Here is a 23,263-nt window from a genome sequence, read left to right as displayed (position 1 = left end):
TTTTTATGTTTGCGGATTTTAACAAGCTGAAAATTGAATAAATATTAAGATAATTACTTACAAAAAAATAAAGGGGTTCAAGATATGGTGAATATTAAGAAATTGATTGACAAAAATTTTAACAATTTTATATTTTCATATAGTACCTTATGAACAAAACGTATAATTTATTATCTGTAGTGCACCATTAGTAAGTATTATCACAATGTTTGATAAGGTATTGATGCACTGCAAAGTACGTTTACATTAATACGAGCGTATTTCAGAAAAGTTTACTGTAATTACATTCATTGATAAGAAGGAAAATGCAAATAGCAATGCATTAATGATAAATAATTTAAAAATATAAATATAAAAATAAGAATAGTAAATTTGACAGGAAATCCTATGAGTTTGAAAAATTATTTACCATGTTATGGCAACATACCTATTTTTGATTTTGATGTCCATACTGCTCTATATATTTCTTTCTATTGTAAGAGTTTAATTACAAATGCAGCTATTTATTTGTCTTTCAATTGACACTGTAATCCAGATAACAAAAACCTATTTTTACGAAGCACTGTAGAAGAATACTATTTTTATACATATAAACTATCTATGTTATATAAAGAACATTATATGATAACACAATGATAGATTTGCATAAAATATCCAACCAAATTGGTATACAAAAGATCAAATGCTAATACATGTGCATAGAACAATCTTAAAGAGTGCACTAATATAAATATTCAGTTCAAAAACGTTAATGTTCACTTTTCCACAAAATGTGAACATTCAATTATTCTACATTCTCTAGATCGAACTATTTTTAGAAATATTCATAACCAAACAACATTATATTTATACTTTCTTTAAATGCTTGTCACAGAATCGATATAAACTTGAACTTGCGACATAAGTACATAAGAAAATCGTGTCAAATACAGAAGTCTATAAATTTGTATTTTATAAGAAAATAGTGAAAGATTCCAGTTAAACTCGTGTAAATAGGATATGTAACTGTATTAATATAGGCAGAATGTGTTACAATATCTTCCCATTTTTCTTCTAAAAGACGTAAAAAACTCCAAGTACAGGAACTACTATCGTAAAATCAAATTCATTGCATTTCACCAACTTTTTAACTTGTAACTATTGTCTGAATAAACTAGTTAATATATTGCAATTGATTGAATAACATTTTACATATTTAATGCAGGAAAAAGTTATTATTGTTATGAATATGAAGCTAAATAGTATTTGTTCAAATAAGAGCAACCATTAGTTGTACATTTAAAAATTTTGATTTGTTCAAGTTCAACAAGTGGCATTATTTAGTACCATTACATCGACAAAATTTCAACAGAAATACTATCCGTTTCGACTACTATTCTTGTATTCATCTGAATTCTCCTGACTGTACAAAAATCACATTTTTAATACCACAATGTTACAACAGGTGTCTATTAAGTACGTTATCATACAGTAAGTTCAACAAATGCTCAATCTGAATAACATTTTTGTACCTTTGATAATCATGTTCAATCCTGGCATTTATATAATTCTTAAAAGAATCCATTTAAACGGAAATATGTAATTTATGAGCTATATATTGTGCGTTATATATTCCACATCATAGCACATACAATAAATTATGTGTCCTAAACAACACATACAATCTTTTCAATCTGATAACAAGCTATGACTAGTATCGTATATATGCAATGCAGGCCACAATGTCACTTACAACGTTATCCATTGCCACAAGCTTTGCTATTGTAATAAACTCGATATCTTTATCATTAATATAGTTAATGAAATTTAAGCAGTCATGTGTATGTATACACATAAATATATACACATAAAAGTTATACTGTTTGAATATAAATAATACTGCAGTTAATAGTTTAGACCTTCCCAAATTCTAATTATACAAACGTGTATATTCTTACAGAAAAAGAATTAATCGCTATCCATTACAGCGGACTCCTTTAACTCTGATTCATCAACATAATGATTCTTCGAATTTCTTTCTTCTGTAGACTTTACACACTAAAAGAGTGCCAGTACTTACAAATTATAATAACATCGAACTATTTTATAAAACCAGTGTACTTACATCTTCAATTCGTATTCGTGGTGCAGAAATTTGTTCTGGGAAATGCCATGGTTTACAGTTTGGATTATTTAATAACTTCCAATTAGGATAGGCCACAGAAGCTTTATGCAATTTTTTAACCATCTAAAAAATATAGACATTAAAACTTTCGTTATTCAAATGAAACCTTTGTATTCTTCCTAATTAAAGAAAATGTATATACCTTTGGTGCAAATATTTGCGTAACTTTATTCACTAGCCAAACTGGTAGTTTCCCATGTGGATCAGTATGAGATACATATCCAAGTTCAGAACCATCCCCATTTCGTGACGGTCTTACAATGTATCCTTAAATTAAAAACGTGGGTAATAAAATTAAAGAAAATTTAACATGAAGATTACAATTCTAGCATGACTACAAATTGTACCTGTAAGGTAAGATGTTGCTCTTACATACTGTTTCCTTGGGGGATAGTCTTTGTGGAAAACAGAATGATTTAGAATTAGTTGTTCTATACCAGTATCGAGCCAAGACCTCTGTAGTACAAAATCTCTGTTTTTTAACGGAGATGGACAAGCCACTAGTTGAAACATATGTACATTTTTATTTAAAGCAACTACAAATAATACTGCTCTACATGTATTCATGACTAAATGCTTACTGGAATAATAACCAATATCATTATTTGGATTAAAAAAACCTATGTCTTTTGATTCAATCATATGGGTATCCCAAACTTTTCTGTATTCTGGATCATGTAATACATCATACAATGTTTCAGGTAAAACATCAGCAAATCGAGTTCTAATCTATAAAAGATTTTGTATTAATGCCATACAGAAATGAAAATATAGTACAAATGAAGTAAAAGTAAATATGTACATACTTTCACCATTCTGAAACTAATTCCTGGCACACATTTTGTCCAAACTGACAAATCAGGTTTATTGTAATCCAACCTCCAATCATTATTATCATCATATAATCGTTTCAATTTCTCAAAATCTTTATCCTCGGCAATTTTAACAATTCCAATATCCATTTTATAAGTATGTACTATCTATAAAAGAATGAACGTAATTAATTCCAAGGCATAGTTTTCAAAAAAGAAAGTAATTGTATTCACAATTTATTATTGAAATAAATATTTCAATTACCTGATACATCTAGAGTTCACAGCATACTCATAAAAAATTTAAATACTTTTAATACTGTTATACAATAGGCCTTATACTTATGCCGAAGTAACCTTTGGACAGTCTCGTACATTGTTATTCTTTTAGGATAAGGACTAATTGTGTAATCCATGAAGTTCGTTCATACTAAAAGAATATTAAACTAATTACAAATGAAGATAACCTAAACAATGTTGCTGTAACATTGAAATATTTTCTCTTAGTTGAAATATTATAAAACTCGAACTGTATTTCCCATTTTGAATAGTATTATTAAATTAACTAAATATCTTATTGGAGTAATTGGAAAATATTAAAATCCATATCAATTACATATAGAAATGTTAAAATGTAACTTTCGAATGAATTTTTTAACCTAAATAATAAAAACCGTTTGGAGACAGTGGTAAAAAATGAGAATTTAAACATCTCGCATAAACATAGCTACATATGATTTCTTGCAGATAAAAACAAAATATGTAGCCTCTTCTAGCACGGTCTACGACTACCTTTTCTCTGTTCCACTAATTGTTCTATCACCATAAAATTGCATTTCCACGAAATACATACAGACAGTTCATATAACGTATTCGAGTTTTGGATAGAATTGAAATTTTCCACATAACATTTACAAAAATCGAATATCGCAATCAAGTTTTACCGAAAATATCAACCGACTTGCGTCACCGGCACAATCGTACGATATACATAGTGGTGATAGGTTAACGGACATCTATGTATGGAATTTATCTGCTTTAACCACCGTTGAGATTATGTATCTTCTTTAATGTAGGTAACATACCATCGGAATTTTTATTTTATACTAATGTATGTATGTATTTCGTAATAATTTTTGTTTTGCTCCGAGAATATTGTCACACATTGAATTTATATATATTTTAAGTTATATGTAACGCTGTAAGTTTACCCAAATCTACAGCTCTATTACAGTTCTACTGTTGTAAAATTGATGTACACACAGTTTTGTTATTGTTACTGTTATTATATTTGTAATACATTTTAGATATTTAACAAAGAAATCGTGCCTACGTTTCACGTTGTACTTTTTTTGTACCATCTTCTCGTTTACAACCGTGATTACGGTCTTAATGATAGCGACTCTCCGCTGCCAATCGATACCGATCGTTTCATACTGTACTTTCATTACCATGTAGTGTTTGTAATATTGAAATTATATGTTCATTTTTATATTCTAATTATTGAACAAACAAGAAAATTATTTGTTGATTCTTAATTATTAGTGTTTGTTAGTTAAATAATTTCAATTGTGTGTGAACTATTGTATTATTTTTATAGGAGATTATTCTCATTATGGCTACAAAAGTTCCTGTAAACACTGGAAAAACCGAACTGGATAATAAAATCAACGAATGGTTAAAATGGAACAAGGTTTGAAAAATTCTTCATTAATTGCTTAGTACTACTGCAGCTATTTCATTTATTATCTGATAACTAATTTTTGGTAATATAATCTAATAAACTCTATTCAGATTTTTATTTTGAAGCAAACTGTTAAGTTTCTTTTAAATATTATCTAATTGTTGAGAAAGCTATGAATATACTTCTGGTACCTAAAGTATTAATTATGAAGTTCACTTATAAGTGATTACTTTTTAGGATCCAAAAGCTGGTCATAAGGTCGAAGAACTTGTCCAAGAGAATAACATTGAGATCTTATCAAATTTGTTCTTGGAAAGACTTAAATTTGGTACAGCTGGGTTAAGAGGTCATATGGGTCCAGGATATAGTCAGATGAATGATTTAGTTATAGTTCAAACTGGTCAAGGTCTATCAAATTATTTACTAAATGCTGTATCCAATGCATCAGAAAAAGGAGTGATAATAGGATATGATGGACGTCATTGCAGCAAAAGGTTCATCAACATTTACATTATAACATCATTAATTAATTATGCTACTATCATTTATCATTCTAGGTTCGCAGAATTGACTGCTGCAATTTTTATAGCAAAACATGTAAAAGTGTATCTCTTTTCAAAAGTTGTTCCAACTCCTTTCATACCTTACGGTGTGTTAAAGTATAAATGTGCAGCAGGAATAATGGTTACAGCTTCCCATAATCCTAAGAACGACAATGGCTATAAAGTCTATTGGGAAAACGGTGCACAAATTATTTCACCTCATGATGAAAAAATTCAAAAGTACATACTTGAAAATCTTGAACCAATTGAATCTTCCTGGGATGTAACAAAAGTATATGTCAGTCCATTATATAAAGACCCATGGAGTGATATTATGCAGTTGTATTTTCATGGTCTTAAACAAAAAGTTTTATATCCTGAAGTAAATAGAAACACGATATTAAAATTTACATATACACCCATGCATGGAGTTGGATATGAATATATGAGTGCAGCATTCGATGCTGCAAATTTAAAGGTGTCTTCAATTTGTTCAATCCATAAAACACAAATATAAAATGAAATACAGAGATACAAATAATAAAAGAAATTTTGTCTCTATTATTACAGCCATTTGTAATAGTTGAAGAACAAAAGTTACCTGATCCAGAATTTTCAACTGTAAAATTTCCAAACCCTGAGGAAGGGGAAAGTGCTTTGGAGCTCAGTATAAAAACAGCAAATGAAAATTCTTCTTCTATCATAATCGCTAATGATCCTGATGCAGATAGATTAGCTTGTGCTACAAAAATAAAAACGTATGAAACGTGTATGATATATCAACTTTAAATTCTTTCTTAAAATTATTTTAGATCAGAATCTACTTATTTTCATTACAGCGGAGAATGGCATATTTTTTCGGGCAATGAACTAGGAGCGTTATTAGGATGGTGGATGATGCATACGTATCGAGTGCAACATCCTGACACAGATTTCTCAAATGTATATATGCTCGCATCAACGGTATCGAGTAAAATTTTAGCTGCGATGGCAAAACAAGAAGGTTTTAACTTTGAGGTGAGTGCACCTTTAACTAATGTATAATTGTCTTTACTTTTTTTCACAACTGTAACTTTCCTATGTTTCAAAAGGAAACTTTAACAGGTTTCAAGTGGATGGGCAATAGAACTGTAGAACTAGAGAAAACTAATAAAACGGTAATATTTGCATATGAAGAAGCAATTGGTTTCATGTGTGGTTCTAATGTATTGGATAAAGATGGTATAAGCGCTGGAATGTGTGTAGCAGAATTGGCAGCTTATCTCGAGACAATAGGTTTTACACTTTATGAAAAATTGTATGATATATATGCTCAGTAAGTCGTGTTGCAGATTTTCAATTAAATATTTATTTAGTTTGTGCGACTTTACATTTTTTTTTTTTAAATTCTTATATACATGTTTATCTTAGATATGGGTATCACATTTCTGAGAACTCGTATTGGATTTGTCATGAGCCAAATACTATTAAAACTATATTTGAAAGACTACGAAATTATGCTGGAGAACCAAATACGGTAAGAAATAGTATTGTATAACAATATAGTTGTAGATTAAACAAAACTTAATAATTAATTTCATATTATCATAATATATTCTTATTATTTCATATTACTTATATTTATTAGTGAATTATTTACAAAGTTCGAATGAAATTGAAGAAATATTGGTTTAAGAGCAAAAAATGAAATAACAAACAAGAAAATTAGATAATTCAGTTCAGACTAATATTGCAAGTCATTCATACATTATAGAGTATGAGGAAGCATAAAAGGACTAGTAATAGCACAGGCATAGTCGTGATTTTGCACAAGTAACATTAACACGTTCAGTTTATTTATTGTTCTATAAAGCTATATAAATACCAAATATAATTTTATACATAGTGATTAATAAATATTTCGTTTAACAGTTATTGAATCAGTAAAAATAATAATGTTTATTGTATTGGACATGCAATTTTAACAACTAATTAAGTATATTAAAAATTAACTTATTTTTAAAATATGTTTACAAATATGTTATTTGTGTTTTTGACACTTTTGCCATTAGCATTTTTTGCTTTACTCACCATTCCGGCTGTACAATCCCTTTATTATCTTACGCCATTTGTTTAGAAATTTCCGGATAGAAATACATTGTAATAATACGTTGTAAGTAAGATGTATAAAAATCGAGCTAGATTGAATAGCTGCGACGTTTTCAGCTGGTGTACTTACTACAATTATTTCCATTTTTAGTATCCAACAAATATCCTCAATGGAAAATACTCAATAGTAGGTGTTCGTGATCTGACAAGTGGTTATGACAACACGAAATCGAAAAATATTCTACCAGTTTCAAAATCAAATCAAATGATAACATTTACTTTTAATAATGGCTTAGTAATAACATTAAGAACCAGTGGTACAGAACCTAAGATTAAGTACTACAGTGAAATATGCGCAACTCCTGAAGAAAAGTAAGCTGTTAAAAAGCAAAAATAACCCATAATACAAATATCCATTGTTCTTAAATAATCTCTATTTTTATTTTAGAAATCTTACACTTCTAAAGACTACGCTTAACGAAATGGTAGCGACCGTTGTAAAGGAATTTCTCCAACCTAAAATGAATGGACTCTTACCTCGACCTAGTTAAGTGAAATTACTAATATTTATCATATGATTGCAGCAGATGCAAATCAAAGTAGAAGAATATTATAACCATATTCCAATTTTATTTCGTTCTATTTTTTTCTATTCTTTCTTTTAATGAACTACATATTTTAAAAAATGAAAGCAAACATTCACCAATTTAATAATTCCTCATTTGTAATTTACAAAATAAGAAAACTTGTAATTTACTTACTCATTCTGATTTCTTAAATTTTTATTAATTAAGTCGTTTTAGCTATTTGTAAGTTCATAACATCTGTAAAAATTTGGTTTTGCAAAAACTAAATACGTTAAATTATGCATCATCATGAGAAAATGTTGTGAATTAGAAATTTTATTTAAACTGCCACTGTCTTTCTTAATTTATTAAAATGTGCAACAACATGCATAATACATTGACAATGATTATAAATTATAGTACAGATTAATGTAATAATTTTATAAATTATACAGTCTTTAACAAAATTATTATCAGTCTAATATTTGTTCGTATGTTCACTATTTAATTAACTTTTGCAACGTACATGTAATATCACTTGCATTAATCATCCACCATGCTACCTTTTTTATTGATTCCTTTCCTGTTACAATCTACTTTCTTCTTCCTGCTTTGTTTTGTGTCTTGAGAATAGAATGTAATACACTAAAAGCAAAGTGTTATCAATATCTTATTTATTAAATAATTTATTTAAAGATACTAATGTTACCTGCTCATCTAAAAAGTCCATTAATGTATCCTTTTTGTATTTGAAACCTCTTTCTTTCAACATGAAGTAAATTGAATCGATGCATAACGGCTCATAAGTTAAAATATTATTATATAATTCTTTCTGGTCCGTTATTAATGCAAAAAACGCATCTTTAATATTTAAGGCACCACCAGTTGCACATGACTTATTTTCATCTAGTTGTCGCTCTTCATTTATCATATTTACTGGCAACTTTTCAGTACTAAAGATTTAAATCTTCTTACCATAATTTTTATATATATTATATTGTATACTATAAACTTAATATACCTGTTTTGCAAAGCTGATGAATTATTCCCACACCTGTTACTATAATTATTACTTTTATTTATATTGTTACTTTTTCTTTTTTTTGCTGGTTCTTCATCGTCGCTATTTATATTTACAAGTTCAGATTCTACCTTTTTGGATTTTAAAGGAATTATAGGATGTAACTCATTATAAATATGTGTCAATAATTTTACAGCCCGACTTCGTTTCTGCATTTTTAGTCCATATTTATGTAATTCTACCTAAAATGAAATTCACAATTTGTTACTTTCGATTTGTTTATTCTTAATTTATCTCAGTTGCTTTAATATATATAATTTATTGCCTTACTTGAAGTTCAGATATATTCATGCCATTGTAATCAGGAGGAGGTGTACAACTGTCCCTAGTGATCATAGGAGATTTAACTTCTTTTAAAATTTGTTTGTGACCACACCTACATAGAGACTGCTCTACAGTATTGAAAGAAAATGTATCATTTTTAATAATATTTTCATGTTTTCCATTATTACTCAAATTTGTTTCTGATTTAGATCTTCTTTTAAATGCTCTGATATCTTGTGGTGTAGCTAATGATTTCTTTAATTGCATCACATTAGCATTATTGGTTGTAATTGATTCATTATTTTTCTTATTTGCTTCAATTATCGATGTTCCTTTAATCCTATTATCATCGTCGTTATCATCGTCAATATTAACATTTGCCAGATAAATATCTTTTTCAAAAAAATCAGTATTGTCACACTCATTCAAATTCAAAACATTATCATCTATTATTTTGTTACATGTATTTACATTTGAAGGAACAATATCTATTTCTGGACTAGATAATATTAAGACGGAGAACTCTGACGAATTCAGTTGTTTCGATTTTCGTTCTGGCAATAATACTGAAAAATTATTTTCTTTTGTTTCCGTACCTACATTACGTTCTGATTTAGTAGACCGTAATTTGCTCGAATCACTAGTTCTCCTTAATTCATTATCAAGTTCCCTGTTGACATCTGTAGAACATTCTGAAAATGATAAACTAAACTTCTGGAGATTGGAATGATTGTCTTTCTTCTTTTCCGAAATGATTGTAAAGTCAGGAATATCTTCATCCAACAATATAGAAATGTCTTCTGTATTCACAGTGTTTCTTACTTCACAGCAATCATCTTCTGAACTACTTTTTACAGAGTTGTTTAGTAATTTTTTTTTTATAAAATTTCGATATTTCACTATGCTATTATTTTGATGTTTTTTCTTATATTTTGTATACATTGATAATTCACCATCATCTGAATGAAAATCTGTCAAAATACTATCGTAATCGCTTTCAATAAATTTTTCTATACTACTGTTTACATCTCGATCACCAATGCTATTCTTTAATGAATTTTTTGTTACAGGAGAAATACAGTTTTGAAATGTATTTTCTGTACTAATTATGCTATTATTTAGCGAATTACATTCCATAGACTTTTGTGTATATCTGTCTTCATTATCCTCTAATGAGGGTGTTGAATCATTCTTTGAATTTAATTCAAAGTTCACATTGGTATCAGATTCTTCGGATGTTGTATCTAACTGCAATGACGAATTAATAACACCATCAAACTTACTCAGAACATCTGTTTTTATGCCTATTTTTTCTTTTACTATTTCGTTGGTTTTATTAAATATAATACTCTGATTAAATTTACTACATTGTACATTAAATGGATTTCTATTCAGTTTTGGTGATACTTTCATTATTGTAATATCAGAATCTGTGTCAAAATCTGACTTTGCATTTTCCGCTTGAAACTGTTCAATAAATAAACTCAAATTACTTTTTGTTCTTTTAATATCAGAACTCTTTATACTATTGCGCTTTGATCTGCTAGACTGTGGTGTAGTTGTTAAACAATTCATATTGTCTTCAATAGATTTGGATAATATAGGTTCTTCTATTTCATTAAAATCGGTATCAATCGCTAGATCAATTGTATCGACAATGTCAACATCGTCAAATCTTTGTGATTTGTTTTTATCAATTATTCGATTTAGAGAATTTCCTGTATAACTTGTAATGGAATCATTAAAGTCATCAAACATATCTGGAGATCCATTATATTGCCTAATTGGACTTATGAGACTTTTACATTTATCTTTTACTGACAATGTACTTGTAGTAGATAACACCGAATTTTTTATTTCAGTTCTAAAAGATTCAGAGTTATTTAAAGTATTTTCCAAACACTCTTTGCTTGATTGTTTAACTTCATGTAATGCTTCTTTATGTTCTACAATTGAGTATTCTTTCAAATTACTTTCTTTTGCAATTACTATTCTTCCATATTCATTACCTCCGGAATGTTCTATTGGAATCTCTGAGTGTTGCTTAGTTTCAATCTCTATTCTTTGTAAATATGCAAACAAATGTTTTACTTTATACTGTCTTGCTAAATTCCTTAAAGCCGGAAGATTTAGTATATTTTTACAGATATTAAAATGCTTCTTTATAGTTCCACAATAAATAAATTCCAAAAATGCTAAGGCAATATTATAAGTTACATTAGGCCAGCATATCTTTTCCTTGATTGTACTAAATTGCAAATTATCATTGGGCATAACATCAAGTAGTATGTTAGAGCACTGTACGTAAAAAACTAATTTGTGCACCCAAATATGTTTATTATTATCATCAACAAATATTATTATATCACTAGCAGAACTGTCATTCAAAACATTTCCCCAATTGTTCGATAAAGTATCAATATATTGCTTATCATTACAATTTCCACATTCTTCATTAACCAAATCTAAATTGTTCTGTGACACTTTATAAAATCCTTTCTCATCTACGCTTTTTTCTGTCACATTCTCACTTGAATTTCTACCAGCTTCTTTGCATTCCTATAAGTATGTTTTAAATAAAGTGAATGTATTGTTAATCAAATATGAATTGATAAATTGCAGCATAATATATAATGTGTACTTCTCTCTTACTTTCACTCCTTTTTCTTGTGGAAATATATGTTCTGATAAATTTGAAATGTAAAAAGATGTTTCGCCTTGAGGTAATTCCGCTTTATCCCATAGTTTTTCATTCTTTAATTCATATAATATGGAAATTGCAATTAATTAATGCTTATTATATGATAACAAGATCAAATGATAATAATACCTCACAAAAAAGATCCTGAAGTAAAAAACTTTTCAAATCAGTTTTTATTGCAAGTTTTTTATTGCACATTGCTTCCTTTTTTGGTATTTGAGTAAATGGCTCATCATTCATAAGAATTTTTGCTATGTTTTCAATTAGAATACTGTTTCTCTCTTCTTGAGTACGTCTTTGAAGAATAGTGGATGCATTATGTATTCCTGATAGAAAAATGTCACTGTATAAAAAGACTGTTTCAGATCTATTTCTTAAGGTAACATTACAGTAGAGCATTCCATATCTGCAACAATGTACAATGTTATCTATGTACATCACTGTGACAACAAAACAAAAACATTTTATGGTACTGGTAGAAAAATATTAAAGAATTCAAAAATTAAAAGAGATAAAAACAATTTTGGTATTTAAGGTCCAAGAAAAAGCTGTGATGGTAAATAGAAGAATGTAACATTACATAGTTGTGTTTACATTGAAAACATGTGACTTAGTAGCCAAACTGATTTAGGATCCTTAAATACTACTATATATATCTGAATGTTTTCTTATTAATATGGATATGAAAGACTCTACTATATCTATAAATCAAGCAAGAATATACTTTTCCTATTTTGTACAGGAATTACAGGTTTCATATTTGTACATTCAGTTTCTCCCACCTGCAATTCATACATAGTTTCTATTGTTTCAAATGTAATTGTATCTAGTTTGAATAACTGTCTAACTTTACTAATTTTAATACCTCATTTGCTTCCTGAAGAGACTTTGACAATGCTAATGCAAGATTCAAATCAGAATCATCATCTAAACTCTTCTTAAAAATAGAAAATTTCAATTAGATAGAAAGTGAAAAAGTAAATTTCACTTCATGAAGGATATCGAATAAATTTAAGAATATATACAATACATACTGCTCTATGAAATACAGACTTCTTCTTTTCTTGCACTCTTGGTGCAGAAGGTAAACCTAATAATTTTCTTTCATCTTCTTGACGCTTTTGTAGTTCAATAGCATCTAATAATTTTTTTGTTGAAATGTTGTTTTTACATGCGCAAATCTTCATGTGAACTGCACGAGCGTTTATATCCTTAAATGTTTTAAAACATAAAGGACATACACAAGCTACTTTCATATCAGTACTTGGATCGTTATGATTATCATTATTTTGTATCTTAAAGTAAGAAGATATTACAGAATGATCAAAGTTTTCTTTTTTAAATTTCTGCTTCGATTTTGGATCATTTTGATTATTTGGAATACTTTTTAATTTCGTTGTTACTTTTCTCTTCTGTTTTATATTGCTGGGTTTGACGAATTCATATAATTTACTTTTAGCAATTTTTGAATCCGGACTTTTAAAGTCTAATATACTATCTTGTTCGATATTAGTTTCGACAACATTTTTATCTTTATCATCCTGTCCCCTTTCATCCATTTCGATCTAATCAATTAATTTTACATTTGTTACCATTACGTACATTTTTAGTTTCAAAAATACTGGATATAGGCACAATACGTCTGTGAAGCATATAACGCTATTTCAAATCACAATCATCAAATAGCAATAAACACCAGTGGAGGTGGTCAGGAATGTGCTATAAAATGAGGAGAGATGGGGGGAATACTAGCGACATAGCCATTGGTAATTACCATTGGAATCCATTGGCATCATCCAATCTCATTTGTGAAGTTTCCCCTCCACCACTTTGCAGCAGATTACAGTCCCTAGATGACACCGCTGTGCATTTCTAGAGATTATTTTACTCTTACAATAAATTTTGTTGAACGGTTTGAGCGTTTGCTACTACTATGTATGTATGGACCAGTAATGGAGTACTCTTTAACACAGGGCGACAAATTAGAAATGTATAGCAAAATCCATGTTTTGCAAATGCACGCTATTTCATGAACTAAATACTACTAAAAAATTTATTTTTCGACCTATGTTGTAGTAAAAAAAAAAACAAAAAATTAACCACCTTTTATGAAAGCTTTCAAGAAGAATTTCTTAGTTTCATTTTAGCACTTTGGAAAGGTCTAACAAAACAAATTACACATAATTTATTAGTGAAAATGTCCTTTATCAATATAACTGTTTGTTCATTATTATTTTATTGCGTAATTCTAATGATCATATTTGTCTACATTATGCATTTCTAAATACACAAATTAGTTATTGATTCAACATATTTTGAATAGTTTTTCCAGCCACTGTGACATATTAAAACTATCTGAATTATTGGCAAACTTCAGTTTGTGAGACCCCATAGTTCCTTCTAGCTCTTCAATTACCCTCCTTTTCTCTACCACATAATAACTAAAATAAGAAATTCACTTACATTACTTACATTAGTCAAATTCTTTTAATTATACAATGCATATGTATAGTAAAGCTTATACTATATCTATATATAGAAATTTTATATAATTTAATAAGTTCAAAAAGTGAATACGTTTGTTATAAACTTAGGTCAAAATAAACACGCGTACCTCCATCATAGGTTACATTATATTTTTCGTTTTCGTGTTAATAAAAATAATAATTTTCAGTATGTAGCATTATTAGTATAAACTTTACTTCTTTTCTGTATATGCGATTTTAACAAATAATTATTATTTTACGATTGAGATAGAAATTAATGATGTCATATTAATCTTGCAAACATTTACCCAAACCACATGAAACTCCCAGTTGACAATAAAGTTTTTACTAAATTACTAATCACATGATATCTACCAGCGGGTGTACCTCTAAGACTACGAGGTTTTGGCGTACGTATGACTAGCGGTTCATACATGACGAATAGTTCTATAATCTGAGCCTTATAACCCGAACCTGTATTAGTGACGTATGCTGTAGTATCGATAGTTTTTGCGAATTCGTTTGACTGGTGCTCCATCTGGAGCACTCGGCGCGATATTCGAATTGTACTTTTCGCCAGTGTTATAATACCACTCATCACGAATATGAATGAGATTGCTGTATCATTGCAACACACTCAATATAAAAGTTAAGGTTATACCCAGTGCAATATAAACGACATATATCACCTTGACCCACCGGTGGGTCATACGTGTCAGACTTGTGGGCTGCGTACATTTATTTATTTTGCTTGCATTTCACAAAATAGATACTACAAAATTAGTATATGTTATTTTTCTAAACATTATAGACAGATATTCAATAGTAAAAACATAGAAATGCAATATTATAAACCTAACATAATTATTTAATTTTTGTAAATTTCGGGCGCCGACTCACAGAGAAAATCGTGAATATCGGCGCCGGCGTCAACGTGTTAAGGAACACAATTAAATTCCTATAAATTAATAATCAATGAACACAGCATAATAAATAGGACTTACTGTATTATAATTACCAGGCATGGGGAGAATAGAATAACTCTGCACATGATCATTGTGTATAATGCGCTATAATGACCTATAATGCGCAGTACCACGGGTGCAGGTTACTATGACAGAAAGCATATGATTGTATCCTACGTTTTAGTTAAATATTTTACATTTCTGTCGTAACTAATTTTACATATTTTGATATATGTTTGTACATAATTACGAATTGCATAGATCTAGTACATATCAATGTATAACAAATGAATACATACAATGTCTTACAATAATTGCATACACGATTGAATGTTTACATATGTACACATAGTTTTTGGCGATCCAAACGCTCTCTACTGTCGTTATACAAAATAAACTTTAACATACTAAATATACAATAAAATAACCAATGCCATAACAATTGATGTTTTAAAATGAGTAGCGTCATATTTAAAATATTTGTGATTTGACACATATTGTTGTCTGGCTTAACTAATAATAAACAGGAAGAAATTGCACTAAGAAAAATTATAATTTTTACATCATTTACATCTAAACGTTGAATTAATTTTTAAACATGGTATGTGTGAGTATTATTATTTGTTTTTCTAACACTTTATCTACCGTATTACTTGTCAATAGGTTTTCAATGATTGTAGCAATAGTTTCCATTTAAGTAACAATCTCAACTTGTTACTAGAAATAACTTTGTGTTTCACAGTTAAAATTGCTACCACCATTGAAAATTTTATTAAAAAGTCTTCGATCTTTCATTGTTGATTCTTGAAAACTATTAAGTCATTGCTAGTAAGTAAAGTATTGTTTCTCTTATAATTATTTCTCAGGCATCTACGTCTAAGAAGCAAACTGCCATTACTGTTAAAAAAAAAGGACCACCAAAATTAGATTTGACAATGGAACAGAAAAGCGATATAAAAGAAGCATTTGATTTATTTGATCAAGATGGGACTGGAAGAATAGCTACTAAAGAACTTAAAGTAGCCATTAGAGCTCTTGGATTTGAGCCTAAAAAGGAAGAAATGAAAAAACTAATAGCTGAAATTGATCCTGATGGTCTTGGTACCTTATCGTTTGAAGAATTTTTAAAATTAATGTCTACAAAAATGTTAGAAAAAGATACAAAAAATGAAGTTCTGAAAGCATTCCAATTATTTGATGATGATAATACAGGAAAGATAACATTCAAGAATTTGAAAAGAGTTGCTCGTGAATTAGGTGAAAATCTTACAGATGAAGAATTACAAGAAATGATAGATGAAGCAGATAAAGATGGTGATGGAGAAATTTCTCAAGAAGAATTCCTACGTATCATGAAAAAAACAAATTTATATTAATTTTTCTTAATTGTGTAGTTACATTTGATCTAATTCGTCATTACATAATATTTGTTTATACCATTTAATCATACAAGCTCATTATAGAGATCAATTATTTGTACTTATCTTAGAATGGAGCACAATAAAAAAAAGGGAAGAGTGTTTTATATTGCACACATGTAAAATTATAACTGTACAAGAATATTATAATAATAATGTTAAGTGTATAATGTAAATAAATGATTAAACAGATAATCGTGAATCATTTTATTAGCAATGAAAATATATCTCATACATTATTGTGTTCTTTTGGTTTTTCTTCTTTTATTGATGATATAGCAGTTTGAATTAATGATCTTACCAATTCTGTTCTTTTCCGGGATTTTGTTAAACTCTTTAAAAATAAATCGCATGAAATAGGGATTCCACCTAGATAAATAATATTTTACATGTAACATTTTGTCAAGAATGTAGCTTGTTTAGATGCATATTCTTAATATTAGTAATATTAATAATATATGACGTACCAGGTTTATGTACACAGCAAATTCTTTCTTCGTCCATTACTATTGTTAATCTTCCTAAACATAAACTTTCCTCTTCATCGGTAGGATCAGCAATTAATAATTGACTGTATAAATTAATAAATAATAAGTACATATATTTAATATTTCATACATTATTAGTTTTAAAAAATAATTTAATCTATATACATATCAACAAATTATAACGTACTTATCAAATATGGCAAATGTTACAGAAACTGGCAAAGATTTAACTGGAAACTGTATCTTGTTCATAGGATGTACAGAAATATTTCCTGTTGCCGCATTGTATTTTGTCTCAGGTAATCTTACTATATAAATAGAAATGTACAGGATACATTTAATTGTATAATTACATTATGGACTTACTTTATAAGGACTTACAAGTATTTAGTGCTCCGGTCAATGCACCAATACTAGCATCAATTACAGAGCCATCGTAATTAATACATAATAGATCACAATATATTACCCATACTAATTTGCCTTTACAAATACATAGATCCTTTAAATCTATAGCTTCTGAATTCTTTAGAATAGTTTCTATTGTTTTTGAAATAATTTGTGCTTGATCACTTGGTGGACCAGGTCGAAATTTTGGTGAACATAGTGGAGACAGTTCAATGTTTGGTACAATATATCCACAATCAGGAGATTCTGTTTTGGGTATTGCTAATTCCTATAACAAATTAGATACTTTATTATCATGTATATAGATACGTGAATATCATGGGAAATTTTTACAAAATTTACTTACAGCTTTAATACCACAAACAACTGTTGTATTACCAATTTTAAATATCGAAGAACTATCAGCGTGAGTAATTGATGAAATGTTTATGCTCATTGGACGAAATGATAGAAATTGTCTACCATCAGGACGTACATTTTGTGCCTAAAAATTTTAAACAAATTCATAAATGATAGTAAAGAGTTTATAAATGTATGTTTACTCACCAAATGGTCCTGTAGATATTTTACAGGGTGAATAGTCCTATAATCAAATAATATATATACATATTCTTTGCAAATCAAATATAAATATTTTACAATAAAAATATTTTAATTTTTTCAGTGTATTGATACTTGAAGCAACTTAAAACGATTTGTTAAGTAGGTTATATCAGAATGAAATCAAATTTATTCAAATTATTAACTGTTGAAAATTTTGTTTTTCCTATTTTTCAGTAAATGTATATTATATTTTTCAATAAAGCATGTTACAAATGCAAATAACTTTAAATAAAAGAATATATAAATTCCTAGATACCGACTTATATGAAGTGTCCATAATACAAATTTTTCCCTCCTTCTAGCTACCTACACGTGTATGTATTTTTAGATATCATTTCTTATGTATATCTACGTAAAATATAACTCATTTAATGTAATATGCAATACATTAAGAAGAATGTGTTTGTTTTTAAATAGTATAATTTTATAAATATTTGAAATACCAATACCGTATTTGAAATGTTGCCAGAGGTTTTCATATATCTAAAATTGTTTATGGGAAACGGATTTATGTAAGTATATAATCTTTTACAATTATATTCACTTACACCATCTACGTATTAATTGAAATGAAAAAATACAAAGAAGATAGCTCATAGGAATGTTATATTGTTTGTTATTATATATTTCGCTTATTACAATATTTGCATTTCACAGTGATGTCGTTAATCTTATAATACAATTGACTATAAGAAATTTAACATCATGTGAACACAAATTCATTATATGTATAATATGTCTCCTTAGAAATTAATATTAGATCAATATCAATTTTTTATAAACAGTAAAAAAGATGAAACGATCTAGTCAGAAAGGCACAGTGTGGCATATATTTGTGGAATATTTTGTCAAGGAAAATTAGCATCTAATTATAGTAAATATTAGAAATATTACAATATAACAAGGTACAAGTATAAATGGTCCAAATTTTTATAATCTTGCTATATATAAATTGTTTAAGAATTGTAGTTCCTTTTTGTTTAACTGTCTGCGTAAATATTACAAATAGTCATTAAATGTCAAATATATTTTTCGAATTATATATAAACTAAATATACAATTTGAACTAGTTTTCAAAATTTAATATAAATTCATTTCAATTCAATAAATTCATTTATACACAGACATTTTATTGCCTAGTTCTCTCCAGTAATATAATTTAAGAGTAGTTTTAGAAATACTCGATTACTAAAAGTGTTCAATACTGAGAAATTCATGTTATTTAATTTTAAAAAATATAGTTGTGAATAACGACTTAATCTGTAAGTATCTTTGTTTAATGATCATCTGGTTAACTTCATCGGGCAAGCACGTAGTAAAAATTGGGCTGAAACAATAGAAATATTTCAATAATACAATAATATGTGTACCAAAATAAATCACAAGCATCTTATAAAAGTTATCACCTCATCATGATTTTCTTCCTTATTCCCATTATCATCATCACCAGAACTGTCTCCACCTGAACTATCAGCAGAATTACCCTGCTGATATTTGTTATTCAGACTATCACTAGTCGGTGAAGAGTCTTTTACTTTACTAGCTGCATCAAAGCATTGTAAACAAACTCTAACTGCTTTCCCATTTCCTTGTCCAGGTAACAATAATTTTTTATTGCTGCAAGGTCCACATACTACAGCTCCACACTGTCTACAATGATGCTAAAAAATGTTAAAAATACTTTAAATGTAGAAAATATAGGAAAAGTATAAGCTTCAGCAAATTTAAAAAAAAATGCAATAATATATATACATATATATATATACATATATACCCGTCTATTTAAAACTGTAAACTGTGTTTTATTGCAATGCATGCAGATTGTGGCTTCATTATCTGGTACCCAAACAGCTGCATGAATTTCAACTGGTTTCTTACCACCTATTATGTTATACATTTATAAGTTTCAAGTGTCTCGGTTATATTTTTCAGGTAAGCTATTGTAATAACTTACTCTTTCTTAATAAATCTTCAATGCATTTTGTAATATGAGCCATCCATTCTTGTTTTTCTGTTGGAGTGGCAGCATAAACAGCGAATGATTTTGTTAATGTCTTTATAAGCCAACCATTACGATATTCTATAAATAACGATGAATTACTATATTATCTTTGTGTAATTGGAAACATTTGCAACATTGAATCTATGCGAGATAAATAGATTAGTAAGCCAAAAATAATTGCTAAAACTATAATAAATTAAAAAGTGATAGTTAAGATAAAAATATTCTCCCATTAACAATTTTTACATCAGTTTCTTTCTTTTAAGAATTTGTTTCAAGCATAATTCATAAAATAATATCTATGACAAACTCATGTAAATGTAACTTACGACCATCATCGGCTAAAGATTCCAGTTTTACTTCCTCGAGTGGTATAATATGTTGTTTGTTATACTGTTGATACAAAAAGTATTAATTTGTTTTATAATTAATTAAAACAGATTTGATAGATTTATATGAATTTTGTAAATGTATTTCTGAGATTGTAACAAAAACTTCATTAAAGCACCTTCTTTTTGTTGATTACAATGTTTCCATAAACCATTATATCATTGAATATATAGAACTGTCTCGGTTTTGGTTTCTTTCTACACATTTTGGTTAAGACTCCTTCACCAACCAAAACTCTTCCTGGTACTGCAAGTGGCTAAAATAAATAATGTATTTGAATTAATTTAAACGAAATTTAGAGTTTTTAATATTTGTTATTTACCAATAATATAAGGACTAAGTATTAAACAATTGCAATTCATATTTTAACATTACCTGGCCAGAACTGCCAAAGCAGTTTTCGACCATTGTAATGCGTCTGGCATTGGCTTCACTATTTACTGCAACATGTCATAAAAGAGATAAATACTTTTTCATTTATACTCATTTCACTGCTTCTATCAATGTACAGAATGTAAGAAATACAGCATTTTTCATTAGTTAATGCATAATATAATATATATAACTATTCCTAATAAGAACTATTGAACTAGTTTGTTATCCAAATATTACAAGTTATGGAACATAAGTTTGTCGATCTTCCAATTCTTGAGGTGTAATCAATGTCACGAGTCTAGTAGCAATACATATTAAAATTAAGTTAAATACCATTAACAATACTACGCGTTACAATAAATTTTAAATATGTTAAATGACTGTCGATATATTTTTAATATAATATACATCAATAAATAGAATTTGATTAAATATCGATTATTCTTTTGGTAGATCATATATTATTAACTGTGAAAAACACAAGCAACTAAACGTCACCGTTATTCAATAAAAATGTCACAAATCGTAGGCTATGCAACACATGAATTATTCAATCACGGAAAACAAATATCACAAATCTTGAAGTATTTTATAGGAAATTGGTGAAAATTTCCATGCAATTCGTAATATTAATTAATAGATAATAAATGGAATATAAACTAACACAATCGGTCAACCATGATCCTATGAATCAGGGCTGACAACAACAGGAAGTATGAATCACATCCATATTTCTCTATGATTTGTCGCTCTCTGGTCACATTCACAATGGATACAAGTTCAATGTATAAATTTACAAAAGAATAATTTTGATAAGTTATTACGCAAATCTAATAGACCAAATAATAGTATCAAATATTTAATGGAGACATTTTCGAAAAATTACAACTTCTATAATATAAATCTAACTATATATGTACATATTCTATTATTAATAATAGTACTACTAATAAATACATGACACTATATGTACATAATGATATTAAATTTAATTATGATTTCATCTAGATAATTCTGTTCAAACACACAACGGAATTATTGCACTCATCGAAAACTTCCTTGCAAAATTCTAGAAATATTAGTATAAAACATACACGCATTGTACATATTTTTATCATGAAGGAATTCATTAATAATATAATAATATAAGCTTCTACAATTACTTAACTATAGTAAGCTTCTACTGTATATGTTAAAGTTTGATAACAATACTCTGTTAAAATTTTGAATACCGGATGTACTACGTGCATATACTTCGAGATATCGATAGTTGTCGCTGTGTGTATTCGTGAATGGAAATCATATGATTACTCTCAGGGCGTAGCGATATAGCAGTTGTGATAAGTTCTTTACATATTAGGTTATTTCGTACGAAACAGGAAAAATCAATTTTGTGAGAAAGATGAAGATATGTGGACCTAAGTATGCCCTATGTGGCTTGATATTATCTACCTGGGGTATATTTCAATTAGTAAGTTTTACTTTAGATTCAATTTCGATATACTCTTAATATTAAGCAAAGACTAATTAAAAAATTTTAAAATCAATGAGTAATTCTATTTGTGTACATTATACATTATCTTTGCAAAATATTTCCATTTTACTGTCGAATGCATGAAGGATATATTCAAATTATAATTAAGTTTGCAAAACCTGACAAGAAATAATTTAAATTATATTTTGTTTGATTTCCAGCTCCTGATGGGAATATTCTTTTATGTTAAAAGCGTAGCTTTAGTAGAAGATCTTCCATTGGATGATATTAAGGACTATAATGATTTTTATGCTGAAGCAGACAGGAGCTATAAACAGAATGCATATAATTGTTGGATTGCAGCATGCATTTATATTCTCACATTCCTGTTTTCAGGACATCAATTTTACATAAATTCAAGATCTTCTCTTAGCGTTTGAGAAAGTATTGTTAGTATGTTAAACAAAATAAGAAATATGTATAAATCTATAAATTACTGTTGTATTATAAACATTATGTTCAGAAGTATTCTATATTATATCAAATGATATAGTATTAATATTAAGGAAAAAATAATATTAGTTGTATAGAAATATTACTTGATGCATTAAATTTACTTGATTTTATAATATACTTCCGTTTATCATATATTCCATAAATACAATATAGATTTAATGTTACTTACCTTAGTATGTATAGAATATAAGGTTAAATATTATCTGTTATACTGAAATGTAAATACAAAAATATGG

At 28.0% G+C, this 23,263-nt stretch overlaps 8 protein-coding genes across 26 annotated transcripts; 3 read left to right on the top strand and 5 right to left on the bottom strand.

Moving 5' to 3' along the window:
* Window positions 1–116: 116 nt before the first annotated feature.
* On the bottom strand, window positions 117–4,401 carry LOC144476375 (START domain-containing protein 10). 7 transcript variants are annotated; one of them, XM_078193221.1, is made up of 8 exons: window positions 4,310–4,401; window positions 3,242–3,406; window positions 2,971–3,144; window positions 2,746–2,893; window positions 2,512–2,664; window positions 2,307–2,431; window positions 2,105–2,227; window positions 117–2,037 (listed from the first exon to the last, which is right to left on the bottom strand). In XM_078193221.1, exons 2-8 carry the CDS (start codon window positions 3,248–3,250, stop codon window positions 1,948–1,950), a joined length of 822 nt encoding a protein of 273 aa, XP_078049347.1. In that variant the 5' UTR covers window positions 3,251–3,406; window positions 4,310–4,401; the 3' UTR covers window positions 117–1,947. The 7 variants fall into 7 exon arrangements, with proteins under 7 accessions (XP_078049347.1, XP_078049345.1, XP_078049346.1 ...); XM_078193219.1 differs by having other exon boundaries at window positions 4,188–4,329; XM_078193220.1 differs by lacking the exon at window positions 4,310–4,401 and adding an exon at window positions 3,921–3,975.
* On the top strand, window positions 3,918–16,355 carry Pgm2a (phosphoglucomutase 2). Of its 7 annotated transcripts, none has more exons than XR_013495014.1 (12): window positions 3,918–4,048; window positions 4,577–4,669; window positions 4,898–5,154; window positions 5,218–5,680; window positions 5,773–5,960; window positions 6,042–6,219; window positions 6,294–6,517; window positions 6,613–6,718; window positions 7,442–7,662; window positions 7,739–7,836; window positions 13,513–13,668; window positions 16,220–16,354. XR_013495014.1 is itself a non-coding variant. In XM_078193210.1 (11 exons), exons 2-11 carry the CDS (start codon window positions 4,592–4,594, stop codon window positions 16,231–16,233), a joined length of 1,827 nt encoding a protein of 608 aa, XP_078049336.1. In that variant the 5' UTR covers window positions 3,918–4,048; window positions 4,577–4,591; the 3' UTR covers window positions 16,234–16,355. The 7 variants fall into 7 exon arrangements, 3 of the variants coding, with proteins under 3 accessions (XP_078049336.1, XP_078049337.1, XP_078049338.1); XR_013495015.1 differs by having other exon boundaries at window positions 3,963–4,052; XR_013495016.1 differs by lacking the exon at window positions 3,918–4,048 and adding an exon at window positions 4,101–4,177.
* LOC144476376 (uncharacterized) lies at window positions 7,739–16,973 on the top strand. Of its 3 annotated transcripts, none has more exons than XM_078193225.1 (2): window positions 7,739–7,836; window positions 16,220–16,973. In XM_078193225.1, exons 1-2 carry the CDS (start codon window positions 7,816–7,818, stop codon window positions 16,727–16,729), a joined length of 531 nt encoding a protein of 176 aa, XP_078049351.1. In that variant the 5' UTR covers window positions 7,739–7,815; the 3' UTR covers window positions 16,730–16,973. The 3 variants fall into 3 exon arrangements, with proteins under 3 accessions (XP_078049351.1, XP_078049354.1, XP_078049352.1); XM_078193228.1 differs by lacking the exon at window positions 7,739–7,836 and adding an exon at window positions 14,890–15,954; XM_078193226.1 differs by lacking the exon at window positions 7,739–7,836 and adding an exon at window positions 14,890–15,960.
* LOC144476369 (uncharacterized) lies at window positions 8,375–13,786 on the bottom strand. 3 transcript variants are annotated; one of them, XM_078193207.1, is made up of 10 exons: window positions 13,677–13,786; window positions 12,937–13,113; window positions 12,768–12,839; window positions 12,627–12,684; window positions 12,032–12,228; window positions 11,854–11,955; window positions 9,208–11,760; window positions 8,878–9,119; window positions 8,566–8,809; window positions 8,375–8,501 (listed from the first exon to the last, which is right to left on the bottom strand). In XM_078193207.1, the coding sequence occupies exons 1-10, from the start codon at window positions 13,677–13,679 to the stop codon at window positions 8,400–8,402; spliced, it is 3,750 nt and encodes a 1,249-aa protein (XP_078049333.1). In that variant the 5' UTR covers window positions 13,680–13,786; the 3' UTR covers window positions 8,375–8,399. The 3 variants fall into 3 exon arrangements, with proteins under 3 accessions (XP_078049333.1, XP_078049332.1, XP_078049331.1); XM_078193206.1 differs by lacking the exon at window positions 13,677–13,786 and having other exon boundaries at window positions 12,768–12,836; window positions 12,937–13,549; XM_078193205.1 differs by lacking the exon at window positions 13,677–13,786 and having other exon boundaries at window positions 12,937–13,548.
* On the bottom strand, window positions 14,208–14,926 carry LOC144476531 (uncharacterized). The gene is made up of 2 exons (XM_078193611.1): window positions 14,697–14,926; window positions 14,208–14,343 (listed from the first exon to the last, which is right to left on the bottom strand). The coding sequence occupies exons 1-2, from the start codon at window positions 14,924–14,926 to the stop codon at window positions 14,208–14,210; spliced, it is 366 nt and encodes a 121-aa protein (XP_078049737.1).
* Window positions 16,964–18,930, bottom strand: LOC144476373 (exosome complex component RRP43). 2 transcript variants are annotated; one of them, XM_078193214.1, is made up of 7 exons: window positions 18,527–18,930; window positions 18,214–18,250; window positions 18,014–18,151; window positions 17,641–17,935; window positions 17,447–17,567; window positions 17,239–17,342; window positions 16,964–17,140 (listed from the first exon to the last, which is right to left on the bottom strand). In XM_078193214.1, exons 3-7 carry the CDS (start codon window positions 18,101–18,103, stop codon window positions 17,001–17,003), a joined length of 750 nt encoding a protein of 249 aa, XP_078049340.1. In that variant the 5' UTR covers window positions 18,104–18,151; window positions 18,214–18,250; window positions 18,527–18,930; the 3' UTR covers window positions 16,964–17,000. The 2 variants fall into 2 exon arrangements, with proteins under 2 accessions (XP_078049340.1, XP_078049339.1); XM_078193213.1 differs by having other exon boundaries at window positions 18,531–18,930.
* Window positions 18,931–19,276: 346 nt separating this feature from the next.
* Rush (pleckstrin homology and FYVE domain containing family member rush hour) lies at window positions 19,277–21,762 on the bottom strand. Of its 2 annotated transcripts, none has more exons than XM_078193215.1 (8): window positions 21,702–21,762; window positions 21,038–21,102; window positions 20,781–20,918; window positions 20,602–20,665; window positions 20,225–20,350; window positions 20,045–20,151; window positions 19,677–19,931; window positions 19,277–19,597 (listed from the first exon to the last, which is right to left on the bottom strand). In XM_078193215.1, the coding sequence occupies exons 1-8, from the start codon at window positions 21,715–21,717 to the stop codon at window positions 19,568–19,570; spliced, it is 801 nt and encodes a 266-aa protein (XP_078049341.1). In that variant the 5' UTR covers window positions 21,718–21,762; the 3' UTR covers window positions 19,277–19,567. The 2 variants fall into 2 exon arrangements, with proteins under 2 accessions (XP_078049341.1, XP_078049342.1); XM_078193216.1 differs by having other exon boundaries at window positions 20,225–20,281.
* A 565-nt stretch (window positions 21,763–22,327) lies between these two features.
* On the top strand, window positions 22,328–23,144 carry Rnasek (Ribonuclease kappa). The gene is made up of 2 exons (XM_078191624.1): window positions 22,328–22,508; window positions 22,733–23,144. The coding sequence occupies exons 1-2, from the start codon at window positions 22,440–22,442 to the stop codon at window positions 22,949–22,951; spliced, it is 288 nt and encodes a 95-aa protein (XP_078047750.1). The 5' UTR covers window positions 22,328–22,439; the 3' UTR covers window positions 22,952–23,144.
* Window positions 23,145–23,263: the final 119 nt, after the last annotated feature.

The sequence above is a fragment of the Augochlora pura genome, chromosome 10, assembly GCF_028453695.1.
Source record: "Augochlora pura isolate Apur16 chromosome 10, APUR_v2.2.1, whole genome shotgun sequence".
Classification (NCBI taxonomy): domain Eukaryota; kingdom Metazoa; phylum Arthropoda; class Insecta; order Hymenoptera; family Halictidae; genus Augochlora; species Augochlora pura.
The sequence above is the reverse complement of the archived record's forward strand: the minus strand, read 5'-3'. Positions and strand labels throughout refer to the sequence as shown.

What these genes read in the sequence shown, in the direction of transcription:
- Pgm2a (XM_078193210.1), top strand. Translation starts at nt 4,592, where the DNA reads ATGGCTACAAAAGTTCCTGTAAACACTGGAAAAACCGAACTGGATAAT. An exon ending in AAGAAGGTTTTAACTTTGAG is followed by an intron (nt 6,220 to 6,293) that starts GTGAGTGCACCT and finishes ATGTTTCAAAAG; the next exon opens with GAAACTTTAACAGGTTTCAA. An exon ending in TTGTATGATATATATGCTCA is followed by an intron (nt 6,518 to 6,612) that starts GTAAGTCGTGTT and finishes TGTTTATCTTAG; the next exon opens with ATATGGGTATCACATTTCTG.
- Rush (XM_078193215.1), bottom strand. An exon ending in TTGTAATCAACAAAAAGAAG is followed by an intron (nt 20,666 to 20,780) that starts GTGCTTTAATGA and finishes TTGTATCAACAG; the next exon opens with TATAACAAACAACATATTAT. An exon ending in TTACAGTTTTAAATAGACGG is followed by an intron (nt 19,932 to 20,044) that starts GTATATATGTAT and finishes AACATTTTTTAG; the next exon opens with CATCATTGTAGACAGTGTGG.
- LOC144476531 (XM_078193611.1), bottom strand. Translation starts at nt 14,926, where the DNA reads ATGGAGCACCAGTCAAACGAATTCGCAAAAACTATCGATACTACAGCA. An exon ending in GGGAGTTTCATGTGGTTTGG is followed by an intron (nt 14,344 to 14,696) that starts GTAAATGTTTGC and finishes TTCTTATTTTAG; the next exon opens with TTATTATGTGGTAGAGAAAA.
- LOC144476375 (XM_078193221.1), bottom strand. An exon ending in AGCAACATCTTACCTTACAG is followed by an intron (nt 2,432 to 2,511) that starts GTACAATTTGTA and finishes TTTTAATTTAAG; the next exon opens with GATACATTGTAAGACCGTCA. An exon ending in CGCAAATATTTGCACCAAAG is followed by an intron (nt 2,228 to 2,306) that starts GTATATACATTT and finishes TATATTTTTTAG; the next exon opens with ATGGTTAAAAAATTGCATAA.
- LOC144476376 (XM_078193225.1), top strand. Translation starts at nt 7,816, where the DNA reads ATGGACTCTTACCTCGACCTA. An exon ending in TGGACTCTTACCTCGACCTA is followed by an intron (nt 7,837 to 16,219) that starts GTTAAGTGAAAT and finishes ATTATTTCTCAG; the next exon opens with GCATCTACGTCTAAGAAGCA.
- LOC144476373 (XM_078193213.1), bottom strand. An exon ending in AATATCTACAGGACCATTTG is followed by an intron (nt 18,152 to 18,213) that starts GTGAGTAAACAT and finishes TAAAATTTTTAG; the next exon opens with GCACAAAATGTACGTCCTGA. An exon ending in GACCGGAGCACTAAATACTT is followed by an intron (nt 17,568 to 17,640) that starts GTAAGTCCTTAT and finishes CTATTTATATAG; the next exon opens with TAAGATTACCTGAGACAAAA.
- Rnasek (XM_078191624.1), top strand. Translation starts at nt 22,440, where the DNA reads ATGAAGATATGTGGACCTAAGTATGCCCTATGTGGCTTGATATTATCT. An exon ending in CCTGGGGTATATTTCAATTA is followed by an intron (nt 22,509 to 22,732) that starts GTAAGTTTTACT and finishes TTTGATTTCCAG; the next exon opens with CTCCTGATGGGAATATTCTT.
- LOC144476369 (XM_078193205.1), bottom strand. Translation starts at nt 13,461, where the DNA reads ATGGATGAAAGGGGACAGGATGATAAAGATAAAAATGTTGTCGAAACT. An exon ending in AGTCTGTATTTCATAGAGCA is followed by an intron (nt 12,840 to 12,936) that starts GTATGTATTGTA and finishes TCTATTTTTAAG; the next exon opens with AAGAGTTTAGATGATGATTC. An exon ending in CACAAGAAAAAGGAGTGAAA is followed by an intron (nt 11,761 to 11,853) that starts GTAAGAGAGAAG and finishes ACATACTTATAG; the next exon opens with GAATGCAAAGAAGCTGGTAG.